The sequence below is a fragment of the Pholis gunnellus genome, assembly GCF_910591455.1.
Source record: "Pholis gunnellus genome assembly, chromosome: 2".
Taxonomy (NCBI): domain Eukaryota; kingdom Metazoa; phylum Chordata; class Actinopteri; order Perciformes; family Pholidae; genus Pholis; species Pholis gunnellus.
The window spans coordinates 20,371,961-20,398,670 of NC_136536.1; the positions used below are offsets into that span (position 1 = coordinate 20,371,961).

A 26,710-nucleotide genomic window follows, 5' to 3' on the forward strand; every position below is an offset into this window, starting at 1 on the left:
TTGATGAAGAGCCATCATAAGTATTGTGTGTTTTCGTTGAACGCTGTTGCCGTGGCGACGCATCGTTCGCCATGCAAAATTGAAGTTGTTATAACTCAAAGGTACATTATCCAATTTGCACAAAACTTCTTGTGCATGATGCCACTTCAAGCTTGAACATACCTGATTTGAAAAAATTCAAAAAACTCATAGCGCCACCTACTGGCTAAAGGAAATTTGTTTCAGTAGGTTAGGATGCTCAAAAAATCATGGTACTTTGCACAAGTGTCAAAGGCATCGGAAGAAATATATGGAATGATTTTTGGCCTTATCCGTTTTAAATTGCCTCTGTAGCGCCCCCTACAATATTTCAAAAGAGCAGCCCCGGCGCTACGTTTGAGCTACATGTACGAAACTTGGTAGGCACATGTATCCTGTGGAGGCTTAAAAATAAGTCTCTTGGCACCATGCTCTAAAACCTACCGAAGTCGGCCATTTTGATTTTGGTGTCATTTTTCCATAGCATAGTAGGTGATGATGCTCAAAAATTCATGGCACTTTGCACATGTGTCAAAGGCATCGGAAGAAATATGTGGTATGATTTTTGGCCTTGTGCGTTTTAAATTGCCTCTGTAGCGCCCCCTACAATATTTCAAAAGAGCAACCCCGGCGCTACGTTTGAGCTACACGTACGAAACTCGGTAGGCGCGCGTATCCTGTGGAGACTTAAATATAAGTCTCATGGCACCATGCTGTAAAACCTACCAGAAGTCGGCCATTTTGATTTCGGTGTCATTTTTCCTCAGCATAGTACTATCTGCAAAGCATCGTTTCCAGCATCGGGCGGTCCCACGCGGGATCGACGACGTCTCGCTCGCAGACGCGCAGTCCAGCGGTCGCGGACGTTCTCCGACGCGCAGGCCGGAGTCCGCCGCAAGCCCCGACGCGCAAGGGAGGCGAGGGCCCGTTCATCGCTGCTCGCAGCTTTAATTAGGGCCCGAGCCACCGACAACGTCGGGCCAGCGAAGGCCCTATTGAAATTGTAGGGGTTCTCGGTCGTTTTTATTCTGATTTTTATTTTTGTACTTTGGCTGCATATTTGGAGTATTTGCCATGCATGAAAACTCACCAAATTTTGCATACTTGCCAGGTCTGGCGAAACTTGGGGTTTGATATAGGTGCCATAAATGTGTGTAAAAAAATGGCTCTCTAGCGCCCCCTACAAAGCGGACGGGCGACGCCCCTCGGCCAGTTTGTCCGATTGACTTGAAAATCAACACACATGTCCTAATCCGCTAGATCTAAAAAAAAGCCTCTCAGACCCCTAAGCTCCGCCTACTTAGATTTTCCGCCATCTTGAATTTAGTGTAAAACACATCTTTGCGAACTCCTCCCACACGCTGGCTCCTATTGCTACCAAAATTGCTGTGGATCATTAGTGGATGTAGATCACTCAGATTTATCAAAAGCTTTTTGATATCTATTTGTGTTGAAAAGATATGGACCAATGAACTTCTTAGGGGCGTGGCTTAATATCAATTCACATAACTTCCCAACCATTGGTCGAAAATTCACGAAACTTTCAGCATATGTGCAAATCGCATACCGCAACATACCTTGAGATTTTTGTTGCATTCAACCAATAGGGGGCGCTACAGTAAACCCGCAAAGTCGTGTTTTTTGGCACTTTTCGCATTTTGCAGCCTTCGTATTTTAACGAACTCCTCCTAGAGCATTTATGCGATCGACTTCATATTTGTTCAGGGTGCTCTTAAGACCTTTATGATTAAAAATTATTAAAAGCTAGAGTTTTCGTCGAAGAACCTTGACGTGGCGTGGCGGCCATTTTGCATCATTTTTATGAAAAATCAAGTTGTTATAACTCTAAGGTACATTAACCAATACACACAAAACTTCTTGTGCATGAAGCCTCTTCAAGCATGAACACACACAAATTAAAAAAATTTCGATAACTCATAGCGCCACCTACTGGCTGAAGGCAATGTTTTTTTTTAGACTTTCATTTATTCCTCCTAGCCACGTGACCCGATTAGTCTCAAATTGTGCTAGGATGGCCTTAAGACATTGATGAAGATTTGCCATAAGTATTGTGAGTTTTCGTTGAACGCTGTTGCCGTGGCGACGCATCGTTCGCCATGCAAAATTGAAGTTGTTATAACTCCAAGGTACATTATCCAATTTGCACAAAACTTCTTGTGCATGATGCCACTTGAAGCCTGAACATACCTGATTTGAAAAAATTCAAAAAACTCATAGCGCCACCTACTGGCTGAAGGAAATATGGTTCAGTAGGTTAGGATGCTCAGAAATTCATGGAACTTTGCACATGTGTCAAAGGCATCAGAAGAAGTATGTGGTATGAGTTTTGGCCTTGTCCGTTTTAAATTGCCTCTGTAGCGCCCCCTACAATATTTCAAAAGAGCAGCCCCGGCGCTACGTTTGAGCTACACGTACGAAACTTGGTAGGCGCGCGTATCCCGTGGAGACTTAAAAATAAGTCTCATGGCACCATGCTCTAAAACCTACCAAAGTCGGCCATTTTGATTTTGGTGTCATTTTTCCTCAGCATAGTAGGTCAGGATGCTCAAAAATTCATGGCACTTTGCACATGTGTCAAAGGCATCGGAAGAAATATGTGGTACGATTTTTGGCCTTGTCCGTTTTAAATTGCCTCTGTAGCGCCCCCTACAATATTTCAAAAGAGCAGCCCCGGCGCTACGTTTGAGCTACACGTACGAAACTCGGTAGGCGCGCGTATCCTGCGGAGACTTAAAAATAAGTCTCTTGGCACCGTGCTCTAAAACCTACCAGAAGTCGGCCATTTTGATTTCGGTGTCATTTTTCCTCAGCATAGTACTATTTGCAAAGCATCGTTTCCGGCATCGGGCGGTCCCACGCGGGATCGACGACGTCTCGCTCGCGGACGCGCAGTCCAGCGGTCGCGGACGTTCTCCGACGCGCAGGCCGGAGTCCGCCGCAAGCCCCGACGCGCAAGGGAGGCGAGGGCCCGTTCATCACTGCTCGCAGTTTTAATTCTTCTTTTTATTTTTGCACTTTGGGAGTATTTTGGGGGTACTTGCGCTGCATGAAAACTCACCAAATTTGGCAGACTTGTCAGGTCTGGCGAAAATAGAGGTGTGATATAGGTGACATAAATGTGTGTAAAAAAATGGCTCTCTAGCGCCCCCTACAAAGCGGACCGGCGACGCCCCTCGGCCAGTTTGTCCGATTGACTTGAAATTCAACACACATGTCCTAATCCACTAGATCTAAAAAAAAGCCTCTCAGACCCCGAAAATGCGCATACTTAAATTTTCCGCCATTTTGAATTTAGTGAAAAACACATCTTTGCCAACTCCTCCCACACGCTGGCTCCGATTGCTACCAAAATTGCTGTGGATCATAATTGGATGTAGATCACTCAGATTTATGAAAAGCTTTTTGATATCTCTTTGCGTTAAGAAGATATGGACCAATGAACTTCCTAAGGGCGTGGCTTAATATCAATACACATAACTTCTCAACCCATTGTCGAAAATTCACGAAACTTTCAGCATATGTGCCCATCGCATACCGCAACATACCCTAAGATTTTTGTTGCATTCAACCAATAGGGGGCGCTACAGTAAACCCGCAAAGTTGTGTTTTTTGGCACTTTTCGCATTTTGCAGCCTTCGTATTTTAACGAACTCCTCCTAGAGCATTTATGCGATCGACTTCATATTTGTTCAGGGTGCTCTTAAGACCTTTGTGATTAAAAATTATTAAAAGCTAGCGCTTTCATCGAAGAACCTTGACGTGGCGTGGCGGCCATTTTGCATCATTTTTATGAAAAATCAAGTTGTTATAACTCTAAGGTACATTAACCAATACACAAAAAACTTCTTGTGCATGAAGCCTCTTCAAGCATGAACACACACAAATTAAAAAAATTTCAATAACTCATAGCGCCACCTACTGGCTGAAGGCAATGTTTTTTTTTAGACTTTCATTTATTCCTCCTAGCCACGTGACCCGATTAGTCTCAAATTGTGCTAGGATGGCCTTAAGACATTGATGAAGATTTGCCATAAGTATTGTGAGTTTTCGTTGAACGCTGTTGCCGTGGCGACGCATCGTTCGCCATGCAAAATTGAAGTTGTTATAACTCCAAGGTACATTATCCAATTTGCACAAAACTTCTTGTGCATGATGCCACTTCAAGCCTGAACATACCTGATTTGAAAAAATTCAAAAAACTCATAGCGCCACCTACTGGCTGAAGGAAATATGATTCAGTAGGTTAGGATACTCAGAAATACCTAAAACTTTGCACATGTGTCAAAGGCATCGGAGGAAATATGTGGTATGATTTTTGGCCTTGTTTGTTTTAAATTGCCTCTGTAGCGCCCCCTACAATATTTCAAAAGAGCAGCCCCGGCGCTACGTTTGAGATACATGTACGAAACTTGGTAGGCACATGTATCCTGTGAAGACTTAAAAATAAGTCTCTTGGCACCATGCTCTAAAACCTACCGAAGTCGGCCATTTTGATTTTGGTGTCATTTTTCCATAGCATAGTAGGTTAGGATGCTCAAAAATTCATGGCACTTTGCACATGTGTCAAAGGCATCGGAAGAAATATGTGGTACGATTTTTGGCCTTGTCCGTTTTAAATTGCCTCTGAAGCGCCCCCTACAATATTTCAAAAGAGCAGCCCCGGCGCTACGTTTGAGCTACACGTACGAAACTCGGTAGGCGCGCGTATCCTGCGGAGACTTAAAAATAAGTCTCCTGGCACCGTGCTCTAAAACCTACCAGAAGTCGGCCATTTTGATTTCGGTGTCATTTTTCCTCAGCATAGTACTATTTGCAAAGCATCGTTTCCGGCATCGGGCGGTCCCACGCGGGATCGACGACGTCTCGCTCGCGGACGCGCAGTCCAGCGGTCGCGGACGTTCTCCGACGCGCAGGCCGGAGTCCGCCGCAAGCCCCGACGCGCAAGGGAGGCGAGGGCCCGTTCATCACTGCTCGCAGTTTTAATTTTGATTTTCTTAAAATCCTTCACACATTATTTATATCAGTTACAACTCGTAAAATGTGTTCTATTATGAGTGTGTCACCTATTCAGATTGAATTCCCTGAATTTTAACTGAAGGTCCATTTGCGACTATAAAAAAAAACCTGACGTACTCGTGCACTGATCTACAAACACCGCGACTCGTCAGGTGCTGAAATATCAGAGACGATGCCTCCCCATCATCAAAAAGTGGGCATCAGTTATGAACGTGTTTGTTTTTTTCTCTCTAAATAAGGCGGCGACTCAGTAGAGCCAGCTTTACGTTGTGCTTTTTTTTTTTTTTTTTCGCACACCAGCCTCTGGATCTTTTTATGGGAAATCCTGGAGAGGTGAGAACCAGATGGGGATATTGAAAACACCAGAGTGCCGGCTCCCATCATTCATCATCATCAAGGCTCCTGAGAAATTGAAAACAGGCCCCTGAGAAACACAAGTCCAGACACTCGTAGATGAAAAGGAGGCAAGCGTCCAATTAGATGCCTGGAAAACAGATTTCTCCCCGTCGTGCCAAAGGCATAGAAATAAAGAAGGATGAGAAAAAGGGGGATGGAAAAGATGACAGAGGATATCAAAGGCTTAAGGGAAGATATGTGCAATATCGTTTTAATGGTATTTATTGGAATAAAAATTGACTTTGAGAGAGTTTGTCTTCAAGCAATAACTTGTAATGCAATAACTGTTTATCACAGGGGCACCTGTCAAACCTAGTTTTGGTGACTAGGATGAATCTCCACCAGAGGGAAGAGACCTCCCACTGACACTGAATTATGTTATGATCTCAAAGTTACCGAGTAATGAAGCCCTAACTTTGAAGAAGCTACATATTCCTTTGACTCTACTGTAACTTTAATGAAAAGAAAACTGTTAAACTGTGGACCAAAGGAGAACTTACACAAAACCAAACAATGAGTTAGGCTGAAAAAGAAATAGACTCATTTCTTATTTGCCCTTTTCACGCTTGCTGTTGTCAGTCAAATACTGTGATGAGGACTGAACTCATCTTCCCACAGTTTATAAAAGCCATGCTTTTTTTCTTCATAAAAAAAAAAAAAAGGTTTTCAGACCACCTACCTGATAAGAGCCTCCAGGATGAGAGGAGAAGGCCCTTTCTGAAACTCCAGCTCTTTGTAGTGCAGAGCTTTGGCGTAAGCACGACACTTGGCAGCTCTCTCGCCAAGCAGCACGATGCCGTTATCGTCTCTGAGGGGCAGAGGGCCCTGACAACGGGAAACAAAGTGTGTGAAATAAGTTGTTTCCTAAATCAAATGAAACTCAAATGAAATCTGCTGTCCTCCATCTGCATTTAGTAGGGTTTGAACTTATTATTTAACTGTACACTATATTTAACTGTACACAATGATGTGAATGACTGAAATAAGGTAGCTGTATATTGAGTCAACGCGCAAAAGGCGGTGTGGTCACCTAGAGAAAACATCTCATGACCCTCTTTCCACCGGCTTGGAACCGGACACTTTATGTCTGTTTCTACTGCAGCCTCCCAGCAGGGGGTAAACCTGCTGAAATAATATATTATGACCCGGCCATGACGGTCTCTGCCCTCAACGCAACAGCTTCGTCACTAATTAGCTCAACATGTGCGGTCAAACAGAGGGCTCTCGTGAAAGGGTTTCTCTGTTCACTGTGGTTTTAAGTGTTATCTCCTCCTGTTTATATTTTTTAATCACAATGACAGCAGCCAGAATGGTTTCTGCTCAGCTCTCTCCTCTTGCGACTTTTTGATCAATTACCAAGTAGGATAATGTGGTGCAGTTTTGGGCCCATTTCAAACCTTCAACACACAATCCATTTAAACAACACCTAGCACTGAAAACCACGGTTTGTAGGTTTCCTGTCTGCGGTGAACTGTGGCAACGGTGTCTGCACAAAATACGAGGGCAAACGAGGAGACCTGGTTTCTCTTTGTTTTTTCGCATTGGTCAGTTTCCTGAGCGCCTCTGTGCAGGTTCTGTTATTTGCGGTCATACACTTTGTTTTTTGTTTTGCATCTGACGCACCGTTCGGAATTTTCCGGCAGATGCGTCAATTCAAAACACTGAACGCTTTCAGGCGAAACTTAGTGTGAAGATACATTGATGACAAAGAAAAACCCTTAAGTGATCAGAGCCAAGTGAACCATCATCATTGTTTCCACTCAGACAACACTGAAACAGATGAGGTGTAATCGCTGCTGCGCTGCCAGCTGGAGAGCCGGTAGAGTACAGCTAATTTCAAATCAGGTAGTGCATGTAATGTCATGCACATCCTCTTGGCATGGACGTTTCGTTCCACAAAGGGGCCGGACAGTTTGTATATATATATATATATATAAAAAAAGCTTAAAAGGGGACCAGTTCTAGCTGAGTCATGGGTAGAATAAATAACATCTTACCCTCGTAGATTTATGGCGGGCGGTTTGACATTCAATGAGACAGGAAAAGCTTTTTATACCACCGCTTTAAAATGCACGACGTAATATCAAAACTTGAATTTTGAAAACAACTTAAGATATCAACCTGCAAGCACTCTAATAAAACCAGACGTGTGCTTCAGCCTGAGCTACATCACAGTGATGCTGTGGGGTTAAAGTAGCTGCTGCGATTAGGATGCTAACCTTGTCGCTGTGCTCCATGAACTCCGCCAGGTTGAGCAGAGTCTGCGTGACCTCCGCGATGTCCTGGGAGGTGAGGGCCAGCTCGATGCTGCGGATGAGCTCGTCCTGCTGGTCCTCACTCAGCTCGGACCAACAAGACAGGAAGGCCGCGTTGAACAGGTCCCTGTGGACCCAAGGAAACAGCAAATATATTATTTATATAAATATTTAGCAAAAACGGGGCCTTAACTGAATGTGGGAGAACAGCAAACTGATAAGTAGCGAGATTAGCTTGCTTGCATTAGCAATTATGTGATTTTATTTTTGTGCTTTTAGCTGTTGCGGACTATCATGCATGTGGAACGTTAAAAAAAGGAGAAAAATGAAGGAGCAATAGAGGGAGGAGGAAGTGAGCTAGAGCAGTAGACCCGACCTGGCGAGAGGGATGTAGGTTTGGGCCAGAGACCAGCATGATCGCAGGGCTGGAGACGACGACTCCTTCAGCAGGACCACACTCAAGCGCCTCAGCCACTCAAGCCAATCGTCTTTGGACACCTTCCTGGCAGCACCCCAAGCCTATAAAGAGACAGAAATCCTCCATCTCAGCATTCACTGGGAACTACGTGGGTAGCGACACAGGTGTGTGTGTGTGTGTGGGCTCATCTGGCTGAGACGGACACATAAATCGTTTTTGCTGCTTGCAGTGAAACGTTCTTAAAGAATGAAACAGCGTTCTTCCAAAAGATTGCCTCATTTGAGTGTTTTGATGATGATGGTGGTGGAGAGCCTTGTTCATATCTAGTGACCGTGAAGGCCACAGCACATGATTCACATCGCCTTCATATTCATCGAAGCATTCAGTGACCCCTCGCATGGGAGCATCTGTGTTCATTGTGTTTCTCCGCTCATTTGTTTGGGTTTTTCATTCATCACTTCTCTGTTGGTCCGTATGTCATCACTGCGAATAAACAATCTGCTTGAACACAAGGTTGCTTCCTGTACACGACCGCAATACAGTCAACAACCACGGCGGTGGAAATCAACACTCGTGTGTGTTACCCTTCAGTATGAAAGCACCAATGTCAATCACCCCCCTCTGACCTTCTGGAGTGCAGTGGTGCTGACGTGAAGCTTCTTCATAGGCCCCGCCTCCACCGGCCCGCTGACCAGAGTGTCTCCTTGGTTGCTACGAAGCTGGCGATTTTGGAAGATTAGAGGGTCCTCTTCCTCCTCAGCCAGAGTGTAGCCCTGTAATGTAGTCGCAAACACACACACAGCCCACCCACAGACAAACATGTTTTATGAATGTAGAAGTGCATTTCCTTGAAGTGTTGATAAACAAAGCATTTTCAGAAAACCTGTATATATTGGGGGGGGGAACTCACCTTCACAATGCGACATATGAGTATGTCATAACGCTGGTGGTTGATCCTGTGCTTCAGCATCACTTTGTTCACCATGGGGATGAAGATCTGGTACTGAAAAATGAGAGGATATGGAAGGAGAGTAAATAAAAGGGTGTGTGTGTGTGTGTGTGTGTGTGTGTGTGCGTGCGTGCGTGCGTGCGTGCGTGCGTGCGTGCGTGCGTGCGTGCGTGCGTGCGTGCGTGCGTGCGTGCGTGCGTGCGTGCGTGCGTGCGTGCGTGCGTGCGTGCGTGCGTGCGTGCGTGCGTGCGTGTGATTTATGTGGTTTAGTCTGGCTCGCTCTTTCCCGACACCAGAAGCCAAATAACTGAAAATCCTGCACTTGTCTCTAACCACCGCGAGTCTCAGATCAAAAGCTTCCCCTGCACGTTTTTTGTTGCCAGACGAGGCCGCACGTGGGCTGGTGCTTCTGAGGTTAGGCCTAAAAAAAACCATAGGAGGGTTTAGGGATAAGGGAGGGGATGGCTCGGGGGGGGAGAGAGGGAGGGGTAAACGTGACCTCATCCACCCTCATAAACACCAACCCCCCGCCGCCAAATGGCCAATGACATCAGCAGTCTGGCAGGAAGTACCGGTAATTAAGACTGGTGCTGGGTGGAGGGTTACCGAAATGCTGGTTATGTGGAGCACGGCAGCAGGGAGGCTGGAAGCAGTCTCTTTAGGAATAATCGCAAATGAATGGGAACCCTGAGGGACAACTGTAGCTACCTTCTTTCCCAACTGGAATACTAGCGAGGACAGGGTGTCCATAGAGGTGCCGCGCAGATCGGGCGTGCTGTCGAGTGTCCGAACAATCGGGTGGATTATGCGCGAAGCGTAGTCGGTGAAGTCCAGGGACTCCGTCAGCCGGTCCAGTGTCTCCAAGGCGACCCTGAGCCACACAGAGGAAAAAGAGATAAACACAAAACGCTCAGTTTCACTTTACCAGCAGCAGGACAGAGAGACCCGACACAAGAGCAAATAACAATGGCATGCTGTAAAGGAGACTAAACGTGAAACCCTGTTCTTCTTCCTGGCTGGTATAGATTTTTCCATCTCTGTGGCGCAAGTGTGTATACAATCAAAATCAGATTTAGGAGATAACACAACAATGTTAAATCCATAAAATCCACCGCTGTGAGAGACCCAGTGAGGCAGGATTTTAAACCTCTCGCTATAATTGGAAACACAGACTACGTTAGCACAGGGACAGCCAGGTGGTGTACTGACTTGCGGGCCTGCAGGGGCACATCAGAGGCATCGAACAGCTTGACGATGGGAGGCAGCAGCAAGTGCAGGTAGTCGTCCAGGTTGGCACCGAACAGCTGGATGGCGTTGAGCATCTGCAAGAGAGAAGCGCACACTGAAACTAAAACTGATCTCCGTCCCTTAAATGTTACACATAACACTGCAGATTTATAACAGGGTTTTTTTTACACATCATTGTACAATGTTGGACACTCAGATGGCTCCATCTAAAACATAAGGACGTCAATTTCAATTGTCACAAACTATTTTTTGTTCACGCAGATCTGACATACCTGTATATTAATATTGAACGGTTTGATACAGCTTTCAAACAAGATTCAGTTAGAGCCAACTCACACAGTGTGGTATGCAATGAACAGCATGAATTCATGACTGAATATTAAGTTATAAATTCATGAAGGGCATCACTGAGGTGGCAGTGCTCGGTTGCTGGCTGTCAACAACACATCTTTAAGAAAATGAACATTAGCATGTGTGATTTCTCCTGTAGTTTCATCTAATGGTTACATCATGTTGTGTGGAGCATGTGTGAGGAGTTTGCACGGATAGATGGTCTTAAAAGGATGACGTATGTTGAAGCAAACCCAGCCCCCGCCGCGCACCATGACCACTTCTGCTCCCCCAGCCCCACGTCTAAATGACGCACGGCGAGACAGCAGGAAGCCGAGGTGGAGGTGTGCGAGTGTGCGTGTTCAGGGGCTTTGGTGGTGGCTGTGCAGAACAGCTCCATGAAATGATGGAAGTGTGTTTTTCTTTTCTTCTCCTTTGGACTAGAGGGTAACCCGATTCCCAGTTCCCCCCACCCCCATTTCGTGACCTCCATCCTGTGCTTAAGATTAAGCTCCAGACCCAGGCCTGAGTTATAGACTATCCAGACTGTGGGCTGCTGGGTTATCTAATACGGCAGACTGAGACAAAACAGCACCAGAAGAGAGAGTGAGCTAGATGACCGTGATTCTTGCGATTCTGCCTTTGTGGTCTGAGCACAAACCGTGATTTAGGGTCAGAGAGAACCCAGACAAATTCTGGCAGCAGCTGCTGAAACGGGAGAGTGTGTAAGCTACAGGTCTATGCGGTCTTTGAACTGCTGCATTGCAAACGAATGGCTCATGACCTGAATGGGTTTTGATGGATATCGACGGAAACCGCGAACAGAAAGCAGCACCCCAATAAGTCAACTGTGGGCTGAGCTCCTGTGCCTTCTGAGGGAGTGTGGAGTAATGGGAGCACTTCTAAAAAACACACACACACACACACACACTCCTCTTGGCAGTGCAGGCAGAATTAGGTTATCTACTCAAAATATGACATATGATCTTCTCCATCTAGTTAGTGCACGTTCTCCACTTGATTTATGACACACGACACGTCACCGTTTCTCCATTCATCAGTAAAAATAACACGTCGACTGGGGCGACGCATATTATTGTTTCACCGACATTATCAATTATGGCCAGTAACCCTTAACTTTTTAACTCTCCAGTACAGCTAGCTTTTATTTCTTAAGTGAACCACAAGCACATCTAAATGAGTCCGTAATTACTCTTATTAGACTTTATTTCTCCGGCACAGTCGGACCGAAATCCGCTTGGTGAAATGTTTTCACGTGTTGTGGCCAAAAGCAGAGGGAGGAGGAAATAGTGTGAGTCGGTCTGTAAAAATACACGGCTGGAGCTAGCATACTACAGACAGCAGTCCACAAATGTGTTAAGTTGTGTTTTAGCATGCGTGTGTCATTCCGTTGGGACACACTCATCGGCCTGAAATACACACATGCAGACACAGGACCTGCAGACATGCATTATGTTGTTGTGGCGCGATGTCAGAGGGATGAAGCTGCCGCATAGTCAAGCGCTTGAGAAGTTAGGGGTTTCAGTGCCTTGCTCAACAGTCCGCCTGTTTCCCAGGACAAATCCCTACGGACTGAGCGACTGTCATCTACCTCTGTAGCTCTGAGTCTTGGACTCACTGCAGCAAAACAGCATTCGTCCTCCTTTGCTGCTTGCATCATACCGCCATGCAGTTTCACGCGTCTCACGATTCCTTTCAATTAGACTGAACTCTCTGCAAAGTGTCCCGTTGCACAAAGAGGGAATGGGAAGCAAATTTCTTACCGACTGTGCCACGAGGCTGGCCTGAAATGTTTGAATATTTCTATAAAACTCAACAGGGTACCTTAAAATACAAATGTTACAGACAGCCTTCTGCTTCCTTTCTGTCACTGGTGCATTACTGCTGCTGCTGAATAGTGGCATAGAGTTACCACGTCATCAGGAATGTGTATCATGTTGCTCTAGGCAGCAACTTCCGTTCTGAAGAGTGAGGCCATGGAAGACGCGTTTTTAACCTCAAATGGCCAGCAGGGGGCGACTCTTCTGGTTGCAAACATAAGACTGATTGTATAGAAGTCTATGAGAAAAGGACTCTACTTCTCACTTGATTTATTCCCTCAGTAAACATTGTAAACGTGAATTTATGCCCTAAATCACTAGTTTTAAGTCTTCTTACAGCATGATGTTCATTTAGTTAATTATGATCCATTTAGAATGAAATAGACCATAAAGCAGAGTATGCTTTAAGGCGGGCTACCTTGTGATTGACAGGTTGGCACTGCTACCAGAGCCGTATACGGCGTCTCTACGTCTCTACGTCTCTACGTCTCTACGTAACTCCTCCACTGTAATATGGTCCGTTCACTGGTGCAAAAAGTCAAAATGGCGACAGCCAAAATGCCAAACTCGAGGATTCAAAACAGCAGTCAACAAACCAATTGCTGATGTCACAACGGCTACGCCCACTTCTTATATACAGTCAATGTGTGGCTCCGGTGCCTGTGCTCGTATGAGGGACATGTTCGTAAAAAACATTACTGCTCGTGGTCAAAAACGCTGCAGGGTACCTTTAAATCTCAAGACAGTAATCAAACGCTTGCTTTTTTTGTTCATAGAATGACAGGGTGATTCATCAGTTAGATTATTTAATGCAATTAAGGTACTTGCTACGAAGGATTAAGGTGATAATCCATCAACTTCTTCACATTCACCCGACTGTGATTCATCAGGTTATTTACCCGTTCTACATCGATACGTCTCAAACTTCGTCCTCAGCACTCACAAGCCTGCAGCCATCTGATGTACACGCGGGTCATTTTGGTGAAACATACACTCTTGTACTACACAAAGCATACTGCACTTTGTGGTGAACAAGGAAAGATGTATCATGAAAAAGTCTGATCCACCAAATAGGCACGACACTATGCTGACAGTCTCTGTGATTATCTAGTAAGAACACATACTAGGTTACTATACTTAGGTTACGATAGCTTTACTCAGAGCATTATCAAATGTATTGAGGCAGGACTGAATAACTGCCATCCACGTCAATTAGAAAGCATGAGTTAGAAATAAGGTTAGAACTAAATTCTGTAAAAAGGCAACGCTAAGACATCGACAGTGACGGTACAAAATGGAAGATGTGTAATTTACAGGCGCATAGTTAAAAAGCGCACTGATGATAATTCTGTCCATGCACTGGGCCACAGCGGGCAGTTCGGTCTGATTTTATTGCAAGGATTTTCAAATGACTAAATTTCTTTTAGTATTTTAGCTATTGCTCTTCACTCGGCTGCGAAAGCATTCATGGCGGCATTAACTTGTTAAGCGTCTGCTGAGGGGTCTCAAAGCACCTTTTTAAAGCTGCTCCAGCTTTTTCACCACAATTTCAATTCCAGCCTTCCTGGATTCATTTCTGTAACCTCTCAGTATGTTAATTCTTTATTGTTTTTTTTCTTTCCATTACATTTTGTTTCTTTTTCCCTGATTAATTAAAAGTGTTCCTGCTGCAATAGCTGAAATGTATGACGCTGTATGAGGGACATTGTAAGGAAAAAAAAAAAAAAAGAAAAAAAAAAGGGAAATGACCGAGCCAGGGAGGGAAGGGGGGATAAAAGGGGGAAAAAAACACAGAATTTCTGAGAATTAAGTGTTAACTTTATGACAAAATAATCACAAATATACGAGGAAAAAACTGCAATAGTCTCTGAGATTATAAAGTCATAAATCTGCGAGAGAAAAAACTCTCTACTCTCCAACTCAAAAAAATCTAAATCAGCATGTCAGACAAAATCTGAAATCAGAATTGGTGCCGCTCTACATCCATCTACCCTCATCCGCTTACCTGAGGCCTGGTCGCGAGGGCAGCAGGCCTTGAATTTTTTTGATCTGATCTGTAATTCTAACATCATCACAGTTAAAGCTTCAACCTGTTATTTGTGTGACGGTTCATTCACTTTCACATACATAGCTGAACATTTTGCAAACAACAAACAAAAAAATATTGTTCCTTTCTCATCTCATCATCAATCACATATTTTACTGTTTTAAAAAACCACCGTGGGAAATAATAATGTCTTAGAATGTGTCGTTCTCAGTATTATTGTGTGAATCAGTTCAGGAGTGACGGCAGCTTCTTGTCTTTGTATGGTGGCGGTTAGGATACCCTTCGGTGTACACTCATCACTAATTGTACTTGTAAATCCATGAAGAATAGTGACACACCACCACTCTAGCCGGCTGTCGGCCTATAATCGCACATTAGGATTGGTGACCACGTTGCACTGACCTTGATGGTAACACTGCGTCCGGTGCTGTTGTCGTGCATGAAGACACGCAGCATGTGTGGGATGAGCTGAGGCAGGTAGAGCTTGAACTCTCCACCCAGTGCCACCACGATCTGCTCGATCAGAAGGATGATGGTGTTCTGCATGGGGTTGTTTGGTGTCCAGTACTCCTACAGGGCAGGACAGAAGAGGTTGCCATGAATTAGAATACCATGATGTGGAATATTTCTTAAAAAAACATAAACTAAACTGTTTTTGCTTTGTATAGCACACTAGAAAAGGCATTCTGCTACTATACAGCTCTAAAAGGGATTGCAATACTATCAAGCAAATGTCCAATAGAAACATTAAATATATACAATTATATAATATACGGTCAAACTGTAGAGAATCCTGGAACCAAAATTCTCCACAAATGTGTGATCTTCAAAAAAAAAAGAATACACAAAACTAATCTTACCTAAGCTAAGAGACAGATGTGACTGCAGTAAGTTATATGTCTAAATAAGAGTGACCTCAATTCATGAGAGTCCAATTTCTGAATATAAAATGTTTAATATTCAGAGAGTACATCCAAAGCACTACCTCATCCACCTTGCTCTCGCGTGGTGTTTGTGTGGGTCTGAGGAATCGGGTCAAAATGTGTTTCCATCCGTACGCCGAGTGCGACGTTTGGACAGATTTCCCTCTGGAGGTTCAAAGCCTTCGCGTGCCAGGAGGCAGAGCGGGAGCGTCACGATACTCGATGGACGGGGGGGGGACGGAGACAATTTCCAGTCAACTGGGACTGACATCACGTCTGGGTGACACCGTTTTTGGGAAAATCCCGGCACGGCCGACGCGTTCATTAGAGATAATCGCAATCGGAGTTAAGGCGGAAGACTTGAAGTCACGCAATGCGTCAATCAGTCAATCAGTCAATGGGCTTCAGCTGTGAGATCTGGCGGAGGTGTTTAGTCAGTGGCCAGAGGTCTCGAGCAGCCCCCCAACTTCCTGCTTTCCCTGCCTGTGGCAGCTGACTCGAGAGCGAGTGAGTGTCCTGAATGGCTATTCCAGCCCCCTCATCTGGATGCGGGAGCAAAAAATGAATAGATTCTTTGTTTCACTCGCCATTTATTAACTCAGAGGGACTTGAGGCGCAGGGGTTTCGGTTCTCTCAATTACTTTTCTGCAGGAGGAGTTACCGGTAACAGTGTTACCAAGATTCCGTTACAAAGCCATGTCATATGATATTTTGTGCCTTGCTATGTGATTATGTTATAGACAAGTGTGTTTGTGCAGGTTCAAGGGCTATGGCTTTAGCAGTTGTTCCACATCATGCGAGACGGGGTGAATGTCAGGAGTCGGAATTTCTCTGAATTGGACAACGTGAGCTGATCTGCTCCTAGAAAGTGTCATTCTACATAATGAGCGTCTTTAATCTTGTTCGTCGGTGCCCACTCCACACACGATGTGTACCGCTGTGTGACATGGAGCCAGACGTCATCCAGGGGGCCTGAACACATCGCTCCTAATGAGCCTGGTGGAGAGCACAACTGAGTGCAATTAAAGAGTTTGCAGCTGTTTGCCTGACAGGAAAATAAGGGCGGCTGGATGATCAGTTCAGGGGATTTGGGGGAGGGGGCGTGTTGATACAGTTACTCACTCTGATGAGGGTGAAGATGTCGTCCATGTAAGGGCGGATGTGGATCTTCACAAAGCACACCACCATTCCCATCTGCTGGAAGAGGAACTGGAGAGCAAAAAGAGCACATGAAGGAAAAAGAGTAAGGGACTCGCTGCTGATGAGAATAACTGACATTATCAAGCAGACAGCCTCTTGCCTCTTATTCTGTGGCGCTACCTACCTCTCGGATACTGGCGTCGCAGACCCGGATCACATTGAGGAAAGTGGGCATGACCTGCGGCAGGAACTGGACGCACTTGAGGCCCAGAGACTTAAAGATGAAGGTGACGGCCTGGACCACCATGGTGTGGTGGTTGGAGAGCGAGGGGTCCCGCAGGATGCGCATCAGAGTGACGATTGCCACGGCGGGGTAAAACTCGTCCAGGGGCAGGTTGCCCATGTTCACGAGCATCTCACTGGTGCTGTAGTCCGCTGAAAGGAAGAGCAAATAGAGACATTTGCTCATTTTTGCGACAAATTAAGTTTGAATCACTAAAAGCAACTTTTTACTCTCGAGGAGGAAATGGCTGTATGGTGCACAAGGAAACAAAAGTCGGGTCTATGTTTTTCTCTGGAATCACTAAACCATGAGAGAAATAATTGTCCTCAAACTGAAACAAGTAGCACACAGTTTGTATTTACATCATTTGAAATCTTGGTACTTCCTGCTCCTAACCAGGCTAAGAACTATATCTTGTCCATCCACAGACAGCCTATCCCAGCATGCACTGGACGACAGCAGGCCAGGGCACACAATAAAAAGTACCCCAGTGAATCACCGTCTCACAATATGCAGAAGCTGTGTCCCAATTCTTCAAAAAATGTTATTTCCCAAGAAAACACGTAGTAACAGTGCAAGAACGCTTGTTCCGAGGTTTAGCTCCAAATACAGCTGAGAACTGGAGCTTCTTATCGGTAAGGACACACCTGACGTGACCGATCAGTATTTCATATGCCATCGCGCTCCGGTCAGATTTATTGAAAAGATGCATTCATGTGGCTTTGTGGCTGTAATACAAGTTGACAAGGACTCCTCAAGTGCTCCTTTATCTCAGCAGCCCACAATTCTCTACAGGAAATGCTAAACCTTCCTGGATGAGGCAACGACGCTCAACACGAGCCAAATGTGAACGGTTACATATCTATAACATCCATCAATTGGTTCCTGGATGAGAGGTCCAATCACTATTTTCTTTACATATGAGAAATAACAACATAAAGTATGAGTTGCCGATGAAATATCTGCATTTTGTCTGCAGTGTTTCTCAGCTGATCATAATATAAAACACAGAACAGTTCTCCTGCTTTTTTTTGTTATAATATAGATAAACTTTAACAAACTTTGAAAACAATAACCCCCTTGTAGCCCTGTATTAAAACAACTGGCGGTTTGCATTTCTGTGGTGGAAAATAACTTGTCTTTAACTCAACATGTGAAGCCAGCACTGGTGTCGGTCAGAAGCAGTCAGTCAGCGCTTTCTTCAGTCAAAAGGTAAACGAACACTTCCAGCTCAATTCTGAAGAAGAAAAACTCAAACTAAAACTACTTCTATCATTTTCCAAATGTGATCATAACATCATTTGAGTATTTGAGCTCATTTTATGAGTTCAAATCCAATTCCAACAATAACTTCACCCGCCCAACCCGCTGTGACTAAGTAGGACAGAAGGCTGTGGCGTCATGACACTCAGAGGCTGTTAGTCAGGCAACAACTCTGCAGTGTGCGAGTATATCAATGGGGATTTATGGCATACCAGTCGCAAATCAACACCTCCTCCTTCACTCTAAATACAGCTGACAGTGCTTCTGTAAAGTAAGACAACAATAACAGGTCGACGGGAGAAGAGAGCGGATATCGTTGACTTGTTGCTGCTGGCCGCTCGTCAGCTCTGGCACCGACCTGTGTTACAGCAGTGGATAACAAATCAAAATCGGGTTTTTTAGGTTTTATTTAATACAAGGAAGCTGGATTGCAGTAGTTGATGACTATTCCCTTGTGTGTTTAGTCTTGTTTAAACCACAAGAGCACCTTTTTCCTGCCAACATAAACATAGTGTCGGTTCTCCTTTGAGCTACTTTCATTCTTCTATTAGCATTATGAGGTAGTGCGTGATGATATGGGTTCACACGGTTATACGTTTGGGCCCATTACAGTTACAAATGTAATTACACGGAGAACAGGATAGGCGTGAACGTTAAAAAGAAAGGCAAAAAGAAACATTGTTACATGAACTTAGCATTAATCGTGGGCTGAGTTCAGGTTAGCACTGCATGGAGAAAACGAGGGCCCATTTTTGATCACATCACAATGCAACTTCAGTGCAAGCTCACATTCCTGGTTGTTGGAAAATGAAGAGTAATGCATCTGCTCGCTGTGCGATCGTCAAAGCAGAAGACGAGATGACAGAAATGTAACGATTCTGATGGATAGCATTTTTTTTTTTTTTTTAAAGCTGGATCGTGTTTGCGCCCCTCAAACTGTGCCGTTTGGTCTGAACACCCAGTAATTCTCGCTTTGAGGGTATTTGTGTGATTGCTGCCATATGTGATAAGCCACTTCAGAATCACCTTTAAGTACAGGAGCATCTAAAAAAAAGAGCCACATGAGGGTTTCAGCAGTCGTGCCCAGAATTACAGAGCACGACTCTTTTATGCATTTCTTAAAAGAAACCAAGCGACAGCGGTGGTCTATTTAACATTTATAATGCGCGTCTTTCTTAAATTCACTAGTTTTATTCATGGTTTTTTTTTGTTGTTGTGACAGGCAATGCAAATGGCGTCAGTCAGACCGTTTATCTACACGGAGCGATTATGTTTTACGAGGCATCTGAGAATACAGATCTGTGGTATTCTGCGTTTCAATGGCCTTCTGCAGGAGTACGCTTTCAGCTGCTCCACTTGTCTCCCTGAAGACTCCGGACTGTAGACTAAACAGATTGGCACAGGGCTCGCGGGCTAAAGAGGGGTAGCTTTGGATCTTTTATTATTCCGGCCAAGTCCAGAATGATGACGGTGATGGATGGCAACACATGTGTATCTTTAAAGCCCACAAACAGGCACCCGTGTAGTTAAGTGAGGTAGCAGCGCAGTAGTAATTCAGGTTTCAGCTGTGCAAGAGAAGAAAAAAAAAAAAAACCTGAACTGTTTCCTAGCCATAATAACAGATGTAAATACGGCTTGTTAAGGGGGCACCGTTTCATCAGTTTTACGACCCTGGCGTTCCGTAGTGACGTGATTGGTCTCGTTTGAAGTCAGGTGAGGCGACGGGCCTCACCAGTGACCTCCCACGAAACAAAATACATGCTGTCAGATATTGCTGGTGCTCCAGACACCGACCCTGATCTGCCAACAGATGTACAGCCTCCACTTCCAGTCACAGACCATTTACTCTGAGAAGGAACTGGTAAAACTATTACCGTATTGTCCCAAGATCACATTCTTAGACGCAGACGAGTGGAGCCCCGAGTTGACCATTTGTATCTACTGTCATTGTTGGGATTTTTCAAGAGGATAACGGGCCTTAAGCTGCAGCAGGTCCTTTCATTTTGCACCACCATCGGGTCAAAATGCTCCATTCATCATCATCAGTGGATGAACCCTAATGTTGTTGGTGACAATAGACATCACAAAGTCACAAGTATGTTTTATTATTTCTTTCATCTTGTGGACAGTAAAGAACAATGCAGCCTGTTGGGCTCAAGGCTGTTCTGTTGGATACCCGTGCGTACACTAAGAGCTAAAGAGAGAAGATGACCACGGACTTATAAAGAGAACCGATACGGCGTTGGAGGCGGCGCCCCGTTCATTTCTATGAAAGTTGCTCAGTGGCGCAAGAAGCAAAAAAAAGTTTGAATTCCGACTATAAAAATACGGAGATCTTACGCCGATCTTACGCCGATCTTACACATCCATAGAGCAGGCACACTAGCGTTTCCTTTAACCCCGCCTCTCAGCCTTCAGTTTAGCCTTATTCTCGGGCTCATTCACATGAACGGAGGAAGGGAAATAAAAGCTATTCAATTACTCGTACTTGAAAGTATATTCACCTCCGCTGAATTACAGACGGCTCATCCTCTAATGCAAGTCTGTGGGAAAAAGGATTTTTGGCCCCCATGGCATCACGTGACAGAGTCGTATATAATCATTGGCCACTATGTAAAATTTGCTTCAAAGCCTGGCGCTCTTCCTGGGGGTTTGAATATGACCCAGATGTGTAACCATGTCACCATGGTAGTTTGACATGAATGAATTTTTCCATAGAGATACTGCTACGGTAGGATAAGGGAACCTTTATGTAACACGCTGTAACGCTCATGCTTTGTTGTGACAACAAACATATTGAAAAAGCGGAGTTTGACAGCAATAGATCTCTGTAATGATGTGTGATGACGAATGATTCAGCGGGTCATACATTTTAGCTTCACTATCAATTCTCATATATAAAATGACATATACAAGTGATGTCGGTCAAAAGTGGGTCACTTTAAATTATTTCTCCAGTCTAAAAAGTTCCCAATCCAGTTGTCGCGGTTACATTTCCCTCTAAATTGGCCCAATCAGCCCAACTGGAGGTTTTAGATGCACGTCGATCAGACAGAAGCCAGACATTAGATCCTGAAGAGCGAAGATCCAACAACTCTCAAACCCAAAGCTGCTGTTGACTTTTCAAGTGCAGAGGCAAGACCTCGACAAATAGTGTTTCACTTCTCTGTCCTCTATTTCTAATGAGCTGTAGAATCACGTGTCTTTTTTTTTTTTGGCCAGACGTTGGTTTTGTAAATCAGATTCAGCAATTCAAGTAATTGAGGATGAAATCAGAGCGATCCTATTCGGACCAAAGAATAACTGTAAAGGTGTGTTTTACTCACATTCTGCAGCACTGACTTGTTGCTAACGGAGGGGAATCTGTGCGTGCATTCATTGCACAAGTGGTTTAATATCTCAATTTGAATTTCCACAATTTAATATTGTTCAATTCAGTGAAGTGTAAAACATCTCGTACCACTAGGACCCTCTTTACTTTAACATCAGCTGCTTTAAAACACTAAATTGTTCATGAATGTGACAAAAATGGTATTTTTATAAATCAAAACGTTGCATGAGAACTGACAAATCGATTTATGACAAATGCAAAAGCCTTGTTTTACATCTCAGACGCCTTTTTCCAAAATGACATTTACATTTACATTGCATCTTCTAAACTGCTGACTGGCCGACCTTTAAAACTGGAGCTGTTTGTTCCAATAAGTCGCCTCACAGCCCATCTTTAAGGAGCGTGTTCGTCTGCCTGCTGCCAGATGCGTGCACTTAGTGGTTGGACCTGATTTATATTATATTAATGTCAAGACACTATTATATATATATATATATATACACACACACACACAGTATGTTTTTAATGTTGCCAAACACATTGGACCACCTCAACGGGTGGCTTTGGAGAGGTTTGGAGATGAAAGGATGTCAGAAGGGGTAATACAGTAAATCCTTCATGTCTTAGTGGAAACATCATTCCTTTTAAAAATACTAAACACAAGAACTACAGCATACTGGACATAACGTGTGAACCAAAAACCTCTGCCATGCGGGTTTACTTGCCCCTTACAATCTGGCTGACTGAAAAAAAATCATCACAAATTCCATGGTGATCTACATACAGACTCTTTATAATACTATCCATCAGGCTCACACAGACAAAGCGTATTTAAAGCAACAACACCAACGGATGGACCCGCGCAGTGAGACTTTAGAAAAGGGTTCCTGTTGATTTAGAGATTTTCCAGCTGTTGCAGAATTGCAAAGGAATTTGGAAGAATGAGAACTTAATACCGCCGTAACTTTGAGAAACACAAATAAAATGTTTTAACTACTTTCCATTGTGACTCGTGGTGAAAGAATTGCAGCCCAATGGTATTCCTAAAACTGTGATGAGCTGTGGCCTACCTGAGTCCTGACTGGACTTGGACTCGGAGAGACTGACGGCGGAGGCGTCTCGTGACTGGTCGATCATGCCGATGTTCACCTTGTGCTTGTAGGGGTCCAGAGCTCCGAGGAGGCCCAGGACACGGATAGCCTGTTGGAGCGCACAGCACGCGGTTAGCAAATCCTCCACTGAACGGTGTTCGCCCTCCACCGGAACACATGTCTAACAGCAGAGAACTCTTCAACAAGACGGTCGGACTTGGTCACGCTCTCGGCATTCTAAGAAAATGAGCATTCTTTTGACAGCAGTTACAAAGTGTTATGGCCTCCTTATAGTTCTGGAGCTCTGTTGAAGTAGCATATAGGGCTATGTGTCGTTTTTTCTTTTTACATTCAGAGCTTCTATTGAGGGTTTTGAATGAAGATTTTAAAGGTCTGTCGTCATGTTTCATGAAGTCATGACCCTAAATAAATGTGGAAAAAACAGATTTTTGTTATTGGGGGTATATAAATGTGATTAATGGTGCTGTTAGAGTGCTGCTAGACCACCCAGTTAATAACGGCGTAATATAGCGTGCAGCAACTGTTTTTTAACCGCAGTGAAAATGTTGTTTTTGAAAGACCAACAAATATGGATCGAAGCAGAATATTTAGTTTGGGGGAAAAAAACGTGAATTTTGATAAACGATTACGTTTATCTTTTTTCAATATTTTTTTGAGTTATTGTTAATGAGTTATTAGCAATGTTTGGATCACACAAGTTGGAAACAATCGTACGCAAGAATCAAATTCTATACATAGTACAATACTATTAATATTGGTGTATACCGGGTTTATACAGAACGAATAGACATAGATGTAGTGCTGTGAATCCAAACTGAACACAGCTTCCAGCTTCTCTAAAGCAGAGCCATCTTTTAAGGCCTACAAGCTGAACGGATGATACTCAAAAGACAGACGTTCATACTAAACCCGACAACGTACAAAAGTAAGCTAAAACTTGACATAAATGCTTAAAAGTGTTGTAGTTTGTTCCATCAAGGAGTGCAGATGTTATGGCATAGGGTACATAGTCAACCTCGACTAGCAACTACCATTGGATAATGAGCCCAACTGGATTTCAGACATATTAGTTACTGGATCCGGGGGCGAGAAATGCCAGAGCCCATGTTCATGTGCCACACACCACACACACATACATTGAGTACACACTCTCTGAGACGCACGTAATGTAATAGGCAAGGGACAAAACTTTGGCAATTATCACTTACGTCACAACTCAAGACTTAAGAAAAGGTTCCACACATCTATGGAACATGTGCATCGCCTCACACTGCCTGCATACACGTGATTATAATTTACCAGTCAAGTCAATGCAACTAAACAGACCTTTATTTGTTTAGTGTACGTTGACAGGGAGGGTGTCTGGCCTCATAATGACGCACTGGACGACAGAGTTGGGTTCACATTGCTATGAAGACAACCGTGGGGGAAAATAGGTCAAGAAGTGGCGTACCTCTCTCCTGATGCCCTGGTTCTGTTCCGTCTTGAGGAAGTTGAGCAGCACATCCAGAAGGGAGGGGTACTTGCGGTAGGGCTCCACCACATAACCTGTACTAGCCACCTGCTGGCCCAGTGTCCACAGCGCCACCTGGTGGAAAGCATGAAGTATAACCTTTGGGATGCACTTTTCTTTGCATTGTTACTTCACCATCCTTGTAATAAAATGGAACTATTTAACAAACAATGCTACAGTTACTTGAGTTTGATTTTGATGTATTCTTCTTATTGTACACTTTATTCCATGTAAATAGGTGGAAAAGAACATTACAGCCATTAAGTACCTGTCGTTTGGCCAATGAGGAGGAGTCCTGCAGCATGTCCATGATGATTGGAAAAAGCTCGTCCATCCACTTCCTCATCTCCAGGCCACTCACCTGACACAGGGTAGGCACAGGTGAAGTAAACAAAACCACGCTGTCCTAATGTCACTAAGATCTTCTAAAATCTGAAAGGGCGGGAATAATTAGCTTTTACATTAAGACGACAAGTAATATTATATAAATGAACAGTTTCAATCTGACCATAACAAACCACAGTCCTTAAGTGTAGAAGTTTAATGTTATAAAAAACATTGGTTTAATTATTATGGTATGGTTTAGTATTTTTTGTCTATGTGTTTTGACATAGACTTAGAATATAGAATTTGGGTCGGATTCATTAGGGTAGAGGGGGTGTTTTGCTGCAACATTGACTACAGTCTCTTTTGCGAACACATTTTCGAACTCTAAATATAGTGGCTTAAAACTTACAAAGCATGCAAGTTGGCTTGGCATTTCATGGCTGTCGTCTGAATTCCCTACGTTTTGTCGCGTCTCCCTGTGCTGCTTCCCGAGCAGCTGGGCGTCTGTCTCTTCCTGCGCTAAGTCATCCGTGAACACTCGGTCTACCTGAGCACCTCCTGCACTCTGCCTGAACTGCAGAGTCTGCCTGCCTTTAATTGTGCTTTGCTCACTCCTGTGCGGGGACCATCGAATCACCTGGACGGGGCGGCGCAATGCACAGACCCACGGGCGGCGATCTACCCTGAACTTTCCACCTCAGAAAAGGACAAGCTCAGAATGCTTGCATTAAAACTGTGTCAGTGAGAGATAATGTGCACAGGGGGGGAAACTTCTGCTCGGATTCACTGGGCTTCAATCAGCAGCAGCTGGAGAATGAATATGATACACCGGCTAATAGTGTCCTCTTACAACTTGGAGAAATTGAAGCGGTCAGCCTTACCTGGGCCAACTCGCCGATGGTCGCAAGGACACTAATGACCACTCCAGGGTTGGGGTCTGGGTCTTTCAGCTTGAGGATGAGAGCCTGCAAATGAAAAAGGTAATGTGGTCACTGAATGAACCTAAATGCTCCCCATCATTTTAATAATCTGAAAATAAATCTTGAAAGAGCTTCAGGAAATTAAATTGTTAAAGAGTCCTCCACAGACTTTGCATTGGACCTCTATCTATAGCATTGTCTTTTTTATTGATTTCACCCATTCTCCTCTCGTCAAAACCTGGCGGCTACATGACCCACAATGCAACTCTCAACACACTTTGATGTGTGAAGTCTACCGAGTACACACGCTCCACTTAATTAACAGCCCGGGTTACATTCATACACGCCAACACCTTCACAATGGAGAACTCGCCGCGGTGTACCTTGAGGATGGGCTCCATATATGGCCGTATGAGGCGCGGGGCGTTGGACACCAGATGACCAAGCATACGAGCGCTCTGCTCTTTGTTCCTGCCGACACCGCTGTGCTCCAGCTCTGTTAAGATCTGCAACAGGGTTCAGAACTGAGTTAAGTGTAAATCCTAAGGGTTAATGCAGGGTGTACATAATGGTGTCTTAAAAAAAGAAGCCTTCAGTAGGTCTTATAGAGGACTACTGTGGAAGTTTAAACTGTGAACAAAACCACGGCCTTTGCTGCCATCTAAAGGTGTCCAATTGAAATAACAGACAAGATATCTTTTCAAGCAGAACATGCATCTACATATCTGTGCATGATGATACAAATATAAATATTGTATTTTTATTTAACACCATTATTTAGTTTTTAACATCCTCTTTGGGAACCATGTTAATATAAAAATACATATCATTTCTCAAATGTCTCGGAGAGAATGGTTTCATCATTTCCAGCACAAAAGAAATTATAATAATCATCTATTTAAAATGTGATTAAAAACCTCAATGTCGAAATGTATTGAGTTTAATACATTTCAAATTTGTAGCATTAGTTTTTAGGAATGAGGCTTTTGTCTTTCATGCCCACATAAAACCCGAGTGGACAGACTGTCACCCCGACCTGATGTTCACAAATGACAATTTGTCACTGGTGCTACAGCTGTTAAACATCTGGCTGCTCCGTGTGAGCCATCTGTTGTGCCTCTCCTACCTGGATGAGCATCTTGCGTAGGAAGGGCATGACAAAGGCGGGGTTCATACTGCTGAGGCGCCCGATTGTGCAGATGGCCAGCTCTCTGATCTCAAACACCTCGTCGTTCAGCGCAACGAACAGCGCCTGCAAGTTCTCCGCCTGGGCGAGGTGAGCGTCGAAACGCTCATCGAGAGATGCCAGCACACAGTATCGAATGTCTGGATCTGAAGGGGGGGGGGGGGCAGGAACAA

General features: G+C 44.2%; 1 protein-coding gene across 1 annotated transcript in view; it reads right to left on the reverse strand.

Moving 5' to 3' along the window:
* mtor (mechanistic target of rapamycin kinase) overlaps positions 1 to 26,710 on the reverse strand; it is a 91,648-nt gene that overhangs the window by 57,669 nt on the left and 7,269 nt on the right. The window contains exons 13-28 of the mRNA XM_079168517.1: positions 26,478 to 26,683; positions 25,735 to 25,857; positions 25,313 to 25,396; positions 24,373 to 24,465; positions 24,045 to 24,179; positions 22,550 to 22,679; positions 16,787 to 17,037; positions 16,585 to 16,671; positions 14,942 to 15,109; positions 10,283 to 10,395; positions 9,782 to 9,944; positions 9,035 to 9,127; positions 8,751 to 8,897; positions 8,083 to 8,225; positions 7,671 to 7,833; positions 6,131 to 6,276 (exon numbers count right to left, since the gene is read on the reverse strand). Of these exons, the coding sequence (XP_079024643.1) occupies positions 6,131 to 6,276; positions 7,671 to 7,833; positions 8,083 to 8,225; positions 8,751 to 8,897; positions 9,035 to 9,127; positions 9,782 to 9,944; positions 10,283 to 10,395; positions 14,942 to 15,109; positions 16,585 to 16,671; positions 16,787 to 17,037; positions 22,550 to 22,679; positions 24,045 to 24,179; positions 24,373 to 24,465; positions 25,313 to 25,396; positions 25,735 to 25,857; positions 26,478 to 26,683 (2,245 nt within the window). The remainder of the gene's footprint in view (positions 1 to 6,130; positions 6,277 to 7,670; positions 7,834 to 8,082; positions 8,226 to 8,750; positions 8,898 to 9,034; positions 9,128 to 9,781; positions 9,945 to 10,282; positions 10,396 to 14,941; positions 15,110 to 16,584; positions 16,672 to 16,786; positions 17,038 to 22,549; positions 22,680 to 24,044; positions 24,180 to 24,372; positions 24,466 to 25,312; positions 25,397 to 25,734; positions 25,858 to 26,477; positions 26,684 to 26,710) is intronic.